This window comes from Myotis myotis, unplaced genomic scaffold, assembly GCF_014108235.1.
Source record: "Myotis myotis isolate mMyoMyo1 unplaced genomic scaffold, mMyoMyo1.p scaffold_m19_p_4, whole genome shotgun sequence".
Classification (NCBI taxonomy): domain Eukaryota; kingdom Metazoa; phylum Chordata; class Mammalia; order Chiroptera; family Vespertilionidae; genus Myotis; species Myotis myotis.
The window spans coordinates 121601700-121618604 of NW_023416346.1; the positions used below are offsets into that span (position 1 = coordinate 121601700).

At 44.6% G+C, this 16905-nt stretch overlaps 1 protein-coding gene across 4 annotated transcripts in view; it reads left to right on the forward strand.

Annotated features, from left to right (window-relative positions):
* The first annotated feature begins 14844 nt into the window (after positions 1–14844).
* Positions 14845–16905, forward strand: part of SH3KBP1 (SH3 domain containing kinase binding protein 1) — a 332666-nt gene continuing 330605 nt past the window's right edge. For 2 of the 4 annotated variants that reach the window (XM_036304652.1, XM_036304658.1), the window contains exon 1: positions 14848–15214. In XM_036304652.1, coding sequence (XP_036160545.1) covers positions 15211–15214 — 4 coding nt within the window. In that variant the 5' untranslated portion in view covers positions 14848–15210. Of the gene's footprint in view, positions 15215–16905 lie in introns of all 4 variants that reach the window. The other 2 variants (XM_036304656.1, XM_036304657.1) reach the window with 2 other exon arrangements.

Here is a 16905-nt window from a genome sequence, read left to right on the forward strand (position 1 = left end):
CCCTCCAGAACCACATTGTCGGGTGGAAACAAGCCCAGAGAGAGGTGGGTGTGGGAGGCCTGCAGATGCAGGTTGGCCCGGCGGGTGACCGCAGCCTCCACCTCCGTGGAATAATTCTGACCAATGTGGGAGCTCATGGCTGTTTGGCAATAAGGAGTTAAGATTGAAAAAAAACCTGGTGTGTTTGTGGGTCCCGGAGGTGGTTCTGAAGGTGGTGACTAGATAAGATACTGGAGAGTGGCCAGAGGCTGGAAGAAGGGGCATTCCTGGGTCTGTTCTGTCCAAACACTGTTGAAGCAGAGAGATCTGGGACCACCCAGGGCACTATTTACATATGTTTTCTTATCTTCCCTTTTGCCTTACACAGAAGGTTACATCTTCTATATATTTTTTGCACTTTGCTCTTTTCAATTGGATCCTGGGAATTGCTCCATATCAGATTGTGAGAGTGTGCTCATTCTTTTTTACAGCTGCATAGTACTCCACTTATAGCTATGCCACTATTTTACCACATTCTTATATTTAGACACTCAGATAGATTCTGATATTTTGCAACTTAAATAATACTGTAATAAAAACCATGTGCATATTTATTTTCATCTTGTTGGAGGTGAATCTTTAGGATAAATTCTAAGAAATGAGGTTGTGCCCTAGCTGGTTTGGCTCAGTGGATAGAGTGTCGGCCTGCAGACTGAAGGGTCCTGGATTTGATTCTGGTCAAGGGCACATGCCCAGGTTGTGGGCTCTATCCCCAGTGGGGGGCATGCAGGAGGCAGCCGATCAATGATTCTCATTGATGTTTCTCTCTCTCTCTTCCTTCCTCTCTGAAATCAATAAAAATATTTTTTAAAAGAAACAAATGAGATCGCCAGACTAATGGGTAAACTCTATCTGGAATATTCTTAGATATTGTCAACTCTTCCACAGGAGTTGTACCAGTTTGCATTTTTTCCAGCAGTGCAGGAGCCTGTTTGTTTTGTAGCCTGGCTGGAGGAGTTTATTGACAAGCTTTTAAATTTTTGCCAATCTGATCTGTGAAAAATGGTATCGCAAAGTTTTGTTTTTTGTTTGCTTTGTTAGTCCTCACTCAAGGATATTTTTCCATTGATTTTTAGGGAGAGTGGAAGAGAGAGGGTAAGACAGAGAGAAACAGATGTGAGAGAAACACATTGATTGGTTGCCTCCAACCAGAACCAGGACCCAAGGAGCCTGCAACCAAGGTATGTGCCCTTGACCGGAATCGAACCCGGTACCCTTTGGTCCGCAGGCCGATGCTCTATACACTGAGCAAAACTGGCTAGGGCTCAATGTTTTTTTTTTTTTAAAAAATATTTTTTATTTCAGAGAGAAAGGAAGAGGGAGAGAGAGATAGAAGTATCGATGATGAGACAGAATCACTAATTGGCTGCCTCCTGTATGCCCCACACTGGAGATCCAGCCCACAACCTGGGCATATACCCTGACCAGAAATTGAACCATGACCTCCTGGTTCATAGGTTAACACTCAACCACTGAGCCATGCCACCCAGGCTCAATGTTGTTTTAATTTGCATTTTCACCAGAGATATTGTAAGTTTAAAAAACTTAGAATAGAAAAAAGTCTTGGTGACAGGTGTGATTGTCAGTTACTGAAATACATTTTATAGACGCTCAACTTGGTTTTCTCTAGAAAACTCTGTCAGTAGTTTCATCCTAGAAAAGGTTTAGCACACATCTCACCAAAATGGACCGGGATGACTTCTGAGCCCTTCTACCTGGGGTTTTTGTTTTTGTTTTTGTCTCCTGCAATTTGGTCTCTTCCTATTGATGTTTTAACTGGTAAGGACTCTTCTGAAGCTTTCTTGCCCCACCTAATGGTCAAGGAAGGAAATTGAGCTGCCTTTTTCAAATTCTGCCTGGAAACCAGTTGAGATACTGCACCCACCAGGATATTCTGCCTCACAGACCTTAACACAAACCAAGATTCTAAAGAGAAAAATATGTGGAGGTTTATAGCCATGGATTCAACATACTTACAGAGCATGTAGAGCCAGACCATGTTTTAGAGAGTGTTAATTTATAAGGTGGCTGACATCTTTTCTTAGCTGTACTAATTGCTACATGTGTACTCTTTGGTGACAGCTGTTGCTATAGTTAGTCTCTAGGGCCTCAGATGCTCATTTTTAAAAGTTATTTATTTTTTCCAAAATGGAAATAACTTTTTTTTTTTTTTTTGGTTATAAGGGTAATGCACACCAGCCGCTGGTGTTGCTCAGTGGTTTGAGCATTGACCTATGAACCAGAAGGTCACACTTCTATTCCCAATCAGGGCACAAGCCCAGGTTGCAGGCTCAATCCCCAGTAGGGGACGTGCAGGAAGCAGCTGATGAATGATTCTTTCTCATCATTGATGTTTCTACCTCTCTTCCTCTCAGAAATCAATAAAAATATATTTTAAAAAAGAGTAATGTGTACCTGATCATGGAGGAAATCCTAGAAATTATGGAAAGCATAAAGAAGAAAATTGCCTGTACTTTTACCACTCAAGGGTAACCATAGTTCTAGGTTCTGGCACATACTAGTATATACCCACTGTGCACATGCACACACACATTTTTCTACTCTGTCTCTATATATGTACACACATACGTATGTATATAAAATGCTCACATTTTTATATATAGTACACACACATTTTTTTGAGAGAGAGAGAGAGACTGAGACTGATGTGAGGGAGAAACATTGGTTGCCTCCTATACAGACCCCGAATGGAAATGGGACCCAAAACCTTTTGGTGTATGGGATGATACTCCAACCAACTGAGCCACCTGGCCAGGGCCACACACTTCATTTTTTAAAACAAAAATTGATAGTAGTGAACTTACCATTTTGTATTTTGTTTTTGTTATTAACATACAGTGAACATCTTTTTCCACTCACCATAAAGCTCTATGGCATAATGGTTAATTGCTACTTAGTAGTTTTTTATAGCTATATCTTAAGCCTTTTTATCATTGACATGTAGTTGTTTATAATGTTTAGCATTAACAATGTCGATGAACACCAATTTTTGTACACATGACTAATTCCATTTGGGTCAAAAGGGCATGTTTTAAAAAAAAAGATTTCTATTAAAGCAATACAGATACATGAGGGTAAGCTGAATAATGCCACACCACCAAAGAAGTCCACATCCTAATCCCTGAAACCTGTGACTATGTTACCTTACCTGGTCAAAGGAATTTTGCAGGTGTGATTACGTTAAGGGTCTTAAGATGGGGAGATTACCTGGATTATCTGGATGGGCCCAGTGTAATCATCCTGATTGGGAAAACGGGGAGACAAGAGAGTCACAGAAGGAGATATGACTATGGAAGCAGAGTTCAGAGTGATGTGATTGCTGACTGGAAAAGGGCCAGGAGCCCAGAATGCCAGCAGCCTCCAGAAGCTGGAAAAGGCAAGGAACAGATTTTACCCTAGGCCTCTGGAGGGAGTTCAGCCTTGCAAACATCTTGATTTTGGCCCAGTGAGACCCACTTCAGATTTCTGACCTCCAGAACTGTGTGACAATAAATCTATTATTTTAAGCCACTGCCTGTGGTAATTTGTTACAGCGGCAATAGGAAACTGATACACACATAACATAATTTAAACAAGTAAGGCTTATCTCCCTGTGCAGCGGTCCCTGCTCTACACCTTTGAATTTCAGTTCCACTCTCCAGGAGAGCCACTTTCAATTCTTATACCTCTTACTTCTGGATTTTACCTCCATATATCAAAAATAATCTGCCTATACAACTATTTCTTGATTTACTAATTGTAGGCACTATCTATTGAGCTCTTAAAATAGATGAGGATTTAGCTCTCCTCTCCTGTATTACTCTTCCAAACTTCCAACCCCAATGTCTCCCAATATATGATTGTCATATTTTTAATCATTATTAATTGCTTTACATTATAAAACCACACAAATATTGTTTTTAATGGACCACATAGGTTATACTACAGACTGTTTCCTTTTCTACAAGTTATTATTTTTCATAATGTTAATAACTTCCCTGATTTTCTTATTGGCTTAGTATTTTTTTAATTTTTTTTTTTTTAATCAGGAATTGAACCAAAAACCCAGGTATGAGCTCTGACTGGGAATCAAACCTGCAACCCTTCGGTGTACAGGACAATGCTCCAACCAACTGAGCTACACTGACCAGGGCTTATTTGCTTAGTTTTAAGGCACTCATTCAAATCCTTTGAATTCGTTCCCTAGTGCTGCTATAAGGCCAGAAGTGCAAAATGGGTCTTACTGAGCTAAAATCAAGGTGTTGGCAGGGCTTCCTTCTGGAAGCTCTAGTGGAGAATCCATCTCCTTGTCTTTTACAGCTTTGAGAAGTTGCCTGCATTCCTTGGTTCATGGTCCCTTCCGTCTTCCAATCAGTAATGGCTGGTCATGTCTTTGTCATGCATCACTCTGACACTCACTCGTTTTCTGCCTTCCTATTCCATATTTAAGGACCTTTGTGATTACAGACCTACCTGGATAACCCAGGATAATCTCCCCATCCTAAATTTGGCTGATTAGTAACCTTAATTCTATCTGCAGCCTCAATCCCACAATTCCCTCTAACCTAGCATATTCACAGGTTCTGGGGATTAGGGCCTGAGTGGGCATCTTTTGGCGGGGGAGGGGGGGAGGGGGGATTATTCTGCCTACCACATCCTCCACCAAATCTGCCGAAGCTTATCCATAACATGGTCCACATACTCAAGTAAATGACACCTCCCTCCCAGAGCTCTCCAATGCTGTTCAAGCTGAACTGATCACCCTCTGGTTCTGCTACACAGAGGCGTCCAGGGATTTTTCTCCCACTGCTCTTTTTCATGGCATCCTTTGTTTCCTGAGTCTCATGTCTTCCACTTTCTTAGTGTACTCCTTTCTTTTGCTGAAGGACATTCTCCTGACGTTTTTGAAGAAAGTACATGAAATGTATGCAGTTAGAGACCTTCTGTGTTTGAAAATGTCATTCTTCCAGCTTCATATTTGATTGATGGTTTCGTTGAGTGTAGAATTTTAGGTTGAGGATCATTTACTTTCAGAATTTTGAAGGTATCGCTCCATTATCTTTCAATTTCTAGATACCTTATTGAGAAGTCTAATACTGTTCTGATTCCCAATCCTGTGTTATGCATTTTGCTTGTTATCTGGAAGCTTTTAGGACTTATTGCTAGTATTATGAAGTCCATGATATGCCTTGTTGTGAGTCTTTTTTTTTCATTCATTGTCCTGGACACTTGGTGGGACCTTTCCATGTGGAGACAATTGTCCTTCAGTTTAGGGACATTTTCATGTACTATTAATTTGATAATAATTTATTTTTTCTGGACTGCCTATAAATTGAATATTGGACCTTCTGGAATGATTCTCTATATTTGCTATCCTTTCTGTTTCTCACCTCATTATCTTTTACCTCCTGGGAGATTTCCCTGACTTTATATGATAACTCTTTTCTTTAGTTCTTAAAATTTTGGCTATGATATTTCAAATTTCCAAGATCCTCCTTGTCTTTTGATTATAACAACTTTGCCTCCTCTTCCTCGTCCCTTCCCCTTTTTCTATTTTTTTTAAAAATATTTTGTTAACTTTTAGAGAGAGAGGCTTAGTTTTCTTTTTTTTTAATCTTATTGATTGCTTCCCATATGCCCCAACCAGGGATTGAACCCACAACCTAGGTATGTACCCTAACTGGGAATCGAACCTGCAACATTTTGGTGTACAGGATGATGCTCGAACTAACTGAGCCACACGGCCAGGTCAGATTTAACTAACCTTTTTCCTTCTGTATTTGGGTGCTAAGAAAAAGTCTAGTCCCTATCTGGTAGGCTGGTAGTTTTGTCTACTGTTAGAAGAGACTGATGCATATGTAAATCTTCAGACAATTTAATTATGAACACATGGCAAAGTTTCCTTTTAAGATTCACTCTTGGTCAGGATGTTTTCTGGAAAGTGAATGGTTAGATGATCATCATTAGACCTGACACAGGAAAAAGAATGTCAGACTGAAGCTCATTAGACTTCTGACCTGAGGTCAGCAGAGAGGGTAGGTAGGCGAGAAGGGAGCTGATTTCCTTGAAAAGAGCTAAATCTCAGAGAAATAAATATTAAATAATTCCTTAAGCACTTTTATCAGGAATTCTCATTTTCCCCCAGAAGGTTATGAAATACATTCTCAAACAGTTCTGTTCCAGACAGGTTTAATATTTCACAATAGAATTTATGAGAAAAAGAAAAGGCGATTTGGGAATTCTCCAAGAAAAAAAGTTGTCCCTCCCCAAGGTTCTCAGTTTCCACCATGAGAGCACTAAAGAGCAGTTACCAGCTCAAAAAAAATTACAATTGTAGTATGTAGAAATCATCATACATTTAAAAACTGTCTGGAGGGAAATTCCACCAGACGTTAACAGTGATTATCAGTTATCTCTTCGGTAATTAATGATTGTGAGATTATGGAAGATTTTCACCTATACTGTATCTTTTTGTTTGTTTGTTTGTTAATCCTCACCTGAGGATATTTTTCCATTGATTTTTCGAGAGTGCAGATGGGAGGGGGGGAGACAAAGAAACATCGATGTGAGATGATTGGTTGCTTCCTGCTCGTGCCCTGACCAGGGCCTGCAATCGAAGTATGTGCCCTTGACCAGAATCGAACCCGGGACCCTTCAGTCTCAGGGCTGACGCTGTATCCACTGAGCCAAACCGTCTAGGGTTCTATACTGTATCTTTAATGTTTTATTAATTAAAAAGTGAGCAGGTATTACTTTTGTAATGATAATAAACACCAAATTGGCTTAATCAGCTCAGGGATGAGTGTCTCTCCCTCCAGCCCTTTTTCATTACTGAGGATCGCCCAGGTCATCAGATAATCAAAGCCGTCATCTGGGCTCTGGGATGCTGGGGTAAAGCAGCAGATCTCACACTGGCTGCATCAGAATCCTGCAGAGGGCAGGTCCAGACGCCAGACACTGAGGCCCACCCCCAAAGTTCCTGATTCAGAAGGTCTGGGGTGGGGTCCACAATGTGCATTGGTAACAAGTTCCTATGTGCTGCTGCACACTTTAAGAACCCATGGCCCTGGCCGGGTAGCTCAATTGGTTAAAGCAATGTCCCAATATGCCAGGGCTCTGAGTTCAGTCCCTGATCAGGACACATACAAGAATCAAGCAAAGAATGAATAAATAAATGGAACAACAAATTGATGTTTCTCTCTCTCAAATTGATAAAAGAAAGAAAGAAAGAAAGAGAGAAAGAAAGAAAGAGAGAAAGAAAGAAAGAACTGCTGTGGTCTAGGAAACTTCAACGAAGGAATTGAAGCCAAACAAGGATGAACTTCACTTCCCACTTTTGCCTCTGGCTGGCCTGTAGTTATTTCTGAGGAAGGCAACTTGATCTGACTGGCCCTATTTAATAAGTTGTGCTAGAAAAGAGATGCATCCGATCTTATTAAATGAGAGCCTGGTTCAGAGACTTTTCGATGAAGTCCCGTGGCCTCTGGTGTTCTGAGGACCCATCAGGGTTGGCTTTGTGCACTGGGGCTTTCACCACCTGGGGTGGCTGTGGCCCATCACCCTCAGCCCTGGCCACCTGATGTGGTTTCTCTGAGCCCTGAAGAAGTGACTTTGAGCGGGATTGGGTAGCAATTATTGCAATACTCATGTCCTGTTTGGGAAGCAGGGTGGGGCTGTTATTGGAGTAGGCAAAATACAGGGAAAACCTTCCCCACATGTCCCATATAATCCAGCAATCACAAATGTATTCACACTCTTTTTTTTATTGTGAAATATACATAACATTTACTATTGTAACCTTTAAGTGCACAGTTCAGTAGTATTACATTCACATTGTTCCATCTACCTCCAGAATATTTTCATCTTCCCAAACTGAAACTCTGTACCCATCATCCTCTTTTAAAATACATAACTGCCTTTGTTGAGATAATAACATGCCATACAGTCCACCCATTTACAAGTATATAATCCAATGGTTTTTAAAAATATATTCATGGTTATGCAACTATCTTCATGAATTTTAAATTTTAAAACATCTTTGTCACCTAAAAGGAAACCTGTTTCCATTAGCAGTCACTCCCCAGTTCCCCAAGCCCATGGTCTACTTTCTGTGTCTATAGATTTGCCTGTTCTGGACATTTCCTATAAACCAAATCATATGATGTGTGTCCTTTTATGTCTAGCTTCTTTAACTTAGCACCATGATTTCAAGGATCACCTATGTTATAGCTTGGATCACTACTCCACTGCCTTTTGTATTCACTCTTAATGAGATTTAAATCTGAGTTCATTATCTCCTCTCTACTCCCAACGACTTCTTTCTCCACTTGATTGATCTCTCCATCTCCTTCTTTCTCCACTTGATTGATCTCTCCATCTCCTAAGCTTCCAAACAAAATGCTTCTTTCAAATCCTCCTTCTTCGCTCCCTACCTTCTCCCCAAATCCACTGCCTCACCAGATCTGTCAAATGTAGTTCAGAAATGACTCTAGAATGTGACCTCTCCTCTTTGCCAGTGTCAATGCCATCATATTTCTTTCCTTTAAGATCTCCAGCCTGTCCATGTTCTCCCACTTTGAGGCTCTCCCTCCTTCAGTCTCGCTTCCGAATGTAGCTAGAGCTACCTTCCTCAAATCAGGCTGCTCAGAAACCTGTGCTCCTACCCATTGCCTACAGGGTCTTGGTCACACTGGGCCTGGCACAGAGACCACAGAATCAGACATTTGGCCACACTCCTGCCCCTTTCGCACAAGGCCCCCTTGTTATATCATCTGTTCTCTGGACTCTGAGCATTTTTAAAAAATATATTTTATTGATTTTTTACAGAGAGGAAGGAAGAGGGATAGAGAGTTAGAAACATCGATGAGAGAGAAACATCGATCAGCTGACTCCTGCACACCCCCTACTGGGGATGTTCCCGCAACGAAGGTACTTGCCCTTGACCAGAATCGAACCTGGGACCCTTCAGTCTGCAGGCCAACGCTCTATCCACTGAGGCAAACTGGTTAGGGCTCTGAGCATTTTCACTTGTTCCTCCCTCTGTCTGGAATGCTAGCATACATCTGTACATTCTGGAAACCCAGCTCCAATGGAATGCCCAGTGTGTGATGGGGCCGCTGAGCTTACTTTCTCCTGAAACGTCAGGGAAAAAGAGAAATCACTTTTGCAAGGCAATTCCTACTTTTATTTGTTGATTGATTTTTAGAGAAAGAGAGGAAAGGGGGGAGAGAGAGAGAGAGAGAGAGAGAGAGAGAGAGAGAGAGAGAGAGAGAGAGAGAAAGAAGAGAAGAGAGAAGAGAAGAGAAGAGAAGAGAAGAGAAGAGGAGAAGAGAAGAGAAGAGAAGAGAAGAGAAGAGAAGAAACATTGATATGTTGTTCCACTTATTTATACATTCTTGGATGTGCCCTGACTGGGGATAGATTTACAAGCTTGGGTATCAGGACGACACTCTAACCAACTGAGCTACCTGGCCAGGGCATTAATTCCTACTTTTAAATCTTCATTACTGTTAAGATCAAATGCCCCGTATCATTAATCAGCTCTCTCTCTCTCTCTCTCTCTCTCGTTTTGTTAATAGTCACTGGAGGATATTTTTTTCCATTGATTTTTAGAGAGAGTGGAAGGGAGGTGGAGAGACAGAGAGAGAAACATTGATGTGAGAGAGACACATTAACTGGTTGCCTCCCACATGCACCCCAACCCAGGGCTGGGGATCCAGCCTACAACCAAGGTACATGCCCTTGACCAGAATTGAACCTGGGATCCTTCAGTCCACAGGCTGACGCTCTAACCACTGAGCAACTGGCTAGGGCAGTCTGCTCTCATTTTTAAAAATTGGCCTATGGGTATAGTTTATTCCTATGTTAAACACCAATTATTCTATGTAAAGTTGTTAATATTTATTATAATGCATATTTCACACATGATCTTAAATTACTGGCCAATGCTTTTTTGGAATGTGATTTTGCTCATTTTTTTAATTGTGAAGATGTCCTTCCTTACACATGACCCCTTGTAATTTTGAGGGGGGGAGTGGGCCAGTTAGAGTGGGTAGAAAACAATAGAAACCATATTTCTTGTTACTCTCCTACAACTCTTTTCCCAATTTACTAGTTTTTAGATAAAGAATTGCCGTGAAAGAGGATGGAAAAATGTCCTTGGCAAGTTAGTCCATAAACTGGGGCTCTTCTTGTTTGTTTTTGATATAAGTTCCTGTGACTGATCAACTTTGAAGTCGATTATCCAGGCGCTCTTTGGATTTTTAAACAAGGACATCCTATTCCACTTTTTATAGCCTTGTGGGAGAGCATATTTCACCTTCTAATTTTTTCCTTTACAAAGCAAGCTTTTCCTACAAACCTTGGAAGGATAATCATAGTTTAGTTGTCTTATAAAATGATCTACTTCTCTGATTTGATTCGTTCTCATCTCTATAGAGTTGGTAAAACCAGCTTTCTTGGATTTGTTGCAAAGTATTCACTGAAAAGGATAAAGCAGGGAGTGAATGGGTCATTCCAAGAGTGGTTGTGAAGCCAGGTCAAATATAATAGAGCAAAATGTTATTTCTACAGCTTTTGTTGTGTTTCAAACAAGTTATCTTTAACCCAGTGTATACAATGCAAAGGAAGAAGGGAAAAGCTTGTGTCAAAACTGTGAGCACGGAGCCTTGATCGCTTGCTGTCTGTCAGGGCTTCTCCTTAAACTTGCACGTACTAATTTGAGAATTTGAGGTGGATTGTGCCTGCATCAATTATCACTGTGGTGTCCTAATGGTGATTTTCTCTTTCCCTCATTTTTTCTACATTTATTCATTGAAATCCCTCTGCAAGGAAGACTTGTCCCCCCCTCTCTGACTTATTTAGTCAGCTACTTACTTATATCCATACTAGAGGCCTAGTGCACGAAATTTGTGCATGGGTAGGGTCCCTAGGCCTGGCCAGTGATCAGGGCTGATCAGGTTCCCTGTCTCCTCACTTCCCAGCCTCCTCTTTCTCTCGCTTGCTCAACACCCCACCCTGTCCCCCCTGGTCACCTGCCATGTTCTGCGCCGCCCCCTGGTGGTCAGCGCCCGTCATAGCAAGCCATCAAAATCCCGGTCTCCTGATCAAACTCCTGAGGGGACACTTTGCCTATTAGCCATATATGTGTATATATATATATATATATAGACTTAAAAGATATGACTTTTATTCTGTGGGTTACAGTTCAATAGATTTATTACATATTTTTTAATCCTCACCTGGGGATAGGTTTTTCATTGATTTTTAGAGGGAGGAGAAGGGAGAGAGGGAGGGAGGGAGGGGGGCAGAGAGAAACATCAATGTGAGAAACATCCATCAGTTGCCTCCTGCACGTGCTCCAACCGGGTTTTGAACCCACAACCCAGGTATGTGCCCTGACTGGGAATCAAACCCAACACCTTTTGATGTATGGGATGATGCTCCAACCAACTGAGCCACACGGGCCAGGGCCAAGAGAATTACTATTTTGTTGCTTGAATTGTTCCAGCTTTGGCCTTTGGGAGCTCCTTCAGGTTGGCTCTTATGCCCTTTGACATGCCCCGTCATTTTCACTGAGTATGTCCTTACTTCCTGGCACTAGGAGGTTTTTACATTTCTCCATAAAGCTCATCAGATGCACCAGATAATGACTGTCTTTTATAAAGGGCTCGGCATATAATTTATATCAATGTAAAATGACATTAAAGTTATCAAAGCAAAGTATCATTTATTACATGCAAATTACAGATGTCAAGTCCAGGTACTGGGAGAGAACAAGCATGACAGGTTGTAAGTGCTACATAGGCAGAGGTTCAATCACCTTCCATTTTTATCCAAAATGTCACCACCACAGAGCAACACATTGGGGCCTTTTAAGTCATGTGATATCATTTTAAGTGTGATGGTTCAGCTACTCTCCATTCCAAAAACTCATCTTCTACACTGGCAGAAAAGGGAGTTCAGTGGGAAAAGATGTGGTAATAAATACAATGTATTTCTCTTATAACATTCATGAGATGAATTCACATAATTTGAAACATTGCACTAACTATTCTGTTTAAAAAATACTCTTGTAAGAGGGTGGTGGGATGAGGAATCACACGTCTATTCTTATTAAAAGCTGGATTTGAAACTTCATGTGAACTTCCCTTGCACTGCTGGTCAGCAAAAGTTTCTCAAAGGAAAATGAAAAGACAATAGAAACAATTCAGAAGAATGAAGAACAAAACAATAAGTGTGTGTGTGTATGGGGTGGGGAGGAGCAAATACCCATTTTTGTAATCTAGAAAAATTTCAAATGAAAACATTTGTAGTGTTTTGAGTAGAACTGACACAAATTTATTTAAGGCATTAAAATTAGGGCAGAGATCGGGAATTTTTTAAAAAGTTATCTTGCCAATCATCTATTTTAAAAAATATATATTTTTATTGATTCCAGAGAAGAAGGGATAGGGAGAGAGAGATAGAAACATCAATGGTGAGAATCACTGATCGGCTGTCTCCTGCACACCCCACACTGGGGATGGAGCCTGCAACCCAGGCATGTGCCCTGACTGGGAATCGAACCATGACCTCCTGGTTCATAGGTCAACGCTCAACTGCTGATCCACGCAGGCCAGGCAGTCTTTTTTTTTTTTAATGATAAAATGACAGATTTGTCAATTCAGAAAGCATAACCAGATCAAGGAGTAGGGACACATTACTCTGGATCAAGAAGGAAAATATATGCCCTGAAATAGACCGGAGCCAAAATAAGACACAGATGTTCAGGTGATCTGTGTGTCCCCATGTGAAGCTGGGGAAAAAAGTAAACAAGAAGACTGACTTCCTCATGTCAGACAGAGGGATGAGTTAGATTAAGCAAGACCTAAGACAAGCTGCTGATTTTTTTCCTGAGCCCTACAGAGTTCAGCCACCAGTTTGCTGGTTTAGGTGTACTGGCCTTTGCCACATCCAGGTAACTGCAGCCATGGTGGGTATCATCTACGATGTCCAAAGACTTTGCACCTATTGCTCTGGGAAGGCATGGGGCACCAGCCAAGAGTCCTCAGCATCAAGATGCTGGTCCACCATAAGTCCAGAGCAGCTCTTTCCATGTTGAAATAGGCTCACTTTCAAGGCTCTGAGTCCATTTGAGAGTGGGATAAAGTGGCCCAGTAACTCTGGCCTTAGGAAGGAGAACCACCTCTGAAATTGGGCAGACCCCAGACAGTTCTGTGTGAGGCTCAAGAAAATAAAAGTCCCGGTAAAAGTCCCTTAGCCAGGCTCTACAAGTTTCAGAGTTTGTCAACTCACTTGTCACATCACAAGGCCTCATTGTCCTGATATGCCAAGGCATGTAATGACTGACGTGCCACGGTGCCTGGAGCAGGTATAACTGAGTATCCACTGAAACTTCAACACTTCAGATTTTTAATTTCCATGTTCCTCAGGATTCTGCCATTTGATGCCATTATTACCTCCTCAGCAGCTGTGTGGATGGGTCTTCTGTTCTTGGATTAGTCTTCTGTTTAGATTGCTCTGACACACAAGAAAAGTATTTAGAAAGCTGATGGCTACTGATCTCTTGTTTGGTAAGACCCTAATCTTGAGGTGTTTTTTTCTTTTAACGCTAATGAAACAGTTATAAGAACATCTTTCTGCAGAAATCCCAGGATGTAGCCAATTCACAAGAGTTGCCCCAACATCATAGGCGAGGTATGAAGACAGCCCTATATTGAGTAGGGGGTCAGCTTTGATTTGTCACCTGTGGGTCCACTACCCCTGTCTCCTCTATTTTTCAGGGACCAATGATTTATTGTTTGATTGTCTTATTTTCTCTCTTCCTGAATGTCTCCCATTTATTTCACTATATCTTCCTACCACCAGATGGTGGAAAGGGAAAAGAAAATAATGGGTCGGTAAATGAATGTGGTGGCTGGCAGAGTATGGTGAAAGGTGTGGTGGTGAATGGACCCAAAAAGGAGTTCCTGAGTTAGCCATGAATTCCCTATTTTTAGTGCCCACTCAAGGATGGGCTGCGCAGGTCTGGGGGTAAATATGGCACAATGATGTCCTTCGGGGAGGGAGCTAGCCTTTGCCTTAGTGTATTCCTGGGAACATCATCGGAGCCTGGGAACATTGCTGAGCAAAGGAACCCCACCTGGCCCAGACAGGGGCTCAGGAGACAGCCGGGAGAAGCGCCCACCGCGCGGGCCCCGCTGCGCCCTCCTCTGTCTTTTAGCATCTCCAGCCCACCACCGCCTACGTGCAAACTCGCACCTGGACTGCCGTTCCCACGCTGCACTGAAGGAACAGAGCATCTCTCCCACTAGTCTATAGGGACCCCTTCTCCCTCCTTCCCAACAGCCCCTTCCGTGAAGCCTTATTCCGCGTTGCCTCGATCCCCCGGGGATACCATCCATCACCCTCAGCAGGTGTTCGTCCCCTCACCTGCCCACGGTATCACCTCTCCACGCCCCGAACTACCCCTCAGGTCGCGCCCTCGCGGTTGGCTCCCACGTGCCCCTCCATTCGGACACCCGCCTCCCCCACGGACCCCCATCTCCTCAGGTCTCGAGGAGTCTCGCGGCATTTCCTGGGGCGTTAGCTGAGCCACCGCGGGTGCGGGTCAGCTTCGCGCGGAGCTGGGTTCCTCCCTAGGGGGCGGTGAGGCGGGGACGCCCCAGCTCCGCAGCCGCAAGGACGCCCCGCCCCTCGTAAGCCCCGCCCCCGCCCCGCCCCCGGGCCCCGCCCCCGCCCCGGCAGCCGCGCGTCCCCGGCAGGCGGAGCCGCAGGAGCACCGCGGCGGCGAGGAGGAGGGGAGAGCGGGTGGCGGGGCCGCGACTGCCGGGCGCTGGGCTGGGCGGTGCTTTTTTTTTTTTCGCAATTTCCACTCGCGGCGAGCAGGAAACCCGGCGCAGCCGGGCGCAGCGGGCCGCGATGCAGCAGCAGCAGCAGGAGTCGCCCCGGGGCAGCAGCGACAGCAGCAGCAGAGGCAGCAGCGGGCGGCGCTGAGCCGCCGTGGCCGTCGCTATTGAGGAGGAAGCCTGCCCAGCCGCCGCGTCCCGATCCCCGCGCCCCGGTCCCGGCGCGCCCAGACTCCCGCACCCCGACCCCCGCGCCTCGATCCCCGCGCCCGCCTCCGCCAACTTTCACGCTGCCTCGGCGGCCCGGCCCGGCTCGACGCCAATGGGTGAGTGGGGGGCCACCCGCCCCCAAGCGCCCGGTGCCCATCTAAGCCTGAGGGCGGCGCGCCGGTTTCATTCAGGACCGCAAAGCCAGGCAGGGCGTCCCGGGGTAGGGCCCCGACGGGTGACACCGTGGTGGGCGTCCTGCCTGCCTTGCGCACCCCCATTCACTCCCACTCGCGCCCACGTCCCCGAACCTCGCGGGGGCCTGGGCTGAGGACTGCGGGGGCCGGCCCGGGGCGGCTGGGCTGAGGGATGCAGGGGGTGTGGTTGGCTTTTCGGGTGGGCGGGGAGAGTTTGGTCTTGGCCATTTTCTCGCCTCCTCTGCACTGAAGACGCGGGTACCCGGAGCTGGTGGGTTCCTGCTTTGCGTGGGGCTCGTGGTGCTTGCCTCGCCCACTGGGAGCGAAGCCGGATGCGCGGGGTCTGGGGCGGCGGGGGGCCAGGTTGCCTTTGCTGGGGGCTGGCGTGGTGGGGGGCGGGAAACGCCCCAGCACCCGGCTTGGCGTGCCATCCTCGGGTCCTGGGAGCCCCTCTTCCTGCAGGTCCTGACCCCCCTCTCAGCCTGCCTTCCTTCCTCCAGCTCAGGGAGCTATCCGCTCCGTGGTGCTCAAAGGCCACTTCCCACATCCTCTAAGTGCAGGCGGGAGGAACTGGAAACTGATCCAGTCCTCGATTTACTGATCAAACATCAGTTCCAAGTATGCAACTAACCCTTAACCCTCCCTCCCCCCACGTCCCATGTCTCATCTTATATAGACCCCAGAGCATTGGCGCCACCTTGCTGGCCAGAGGACCTGACACTTTACTGGGCAAAGGACTTGTGACTGCCTTGGCTATTAAACGTTTGGTCCACCCAGCCAATATTCTGGCTGGCAGCCAGTTTCTGTTTTTCGTGCCTCTGGCAGGTTATTTTGGGGTGTTTCTAGGCCAAGCATAAGAAGGCTGTAGATCATAATAAATTATACAATAAAGTGAGACCTTTCTGATTTGGGTAGGCTAGTCAGAAAGTCATAGGTGAGCAGTCACAGGATGCACGCAAAGACAGATGAACTGGAAAGGGGACCTTTAGCCCAGTCCGTTGTTGCCCGCAAAGTTAAAATCCTATTTCTGGTCACTTGTCAAAAACAGGTTTTCCTTTTCTCAAGTGGTGGCGATCTGATGGTCTCTCAGCTTTAGTGTCACTTTTCTCAGTGCCTTTCTCTGATCCTCTCAACCACCCCCGTCTAAAGTAGTTTCTCTGTTACCCTTTCTCTCATAGCACCTTTTCTTTTGTGTATAGCAGCATTACATATTTATTTGAGTTTGTTTAACATTTCTCTCCCCTACTATAAGCTCCATGACCATAGGGACAGTGCTGTATTGCCCCGTTTTTGCTCAGCGCTCTTCTGTGGTGCCTGGCATGGAGCAGGCCCTAAATAAATATTTATTAAATGAATGCATGAATGAATGAATGAATGAAGGAGTATGAAACCTTCCTACTCTGTGGAAGACAAAACACTTAGCTCCACATTCTCATTTTGCTTTGGCACCCAATAAGATGGTTTAGTTTATTAACAAATGTATATACTTTAAAATCACCCATCACTTTAGTAACAGATTGGTTTCTCCATAGGTAACCGGAAATGCTGTTTTGATCACCTTTCATTTTGGGTGGGTTGCACACACACACACACACACACACACACACACAGAG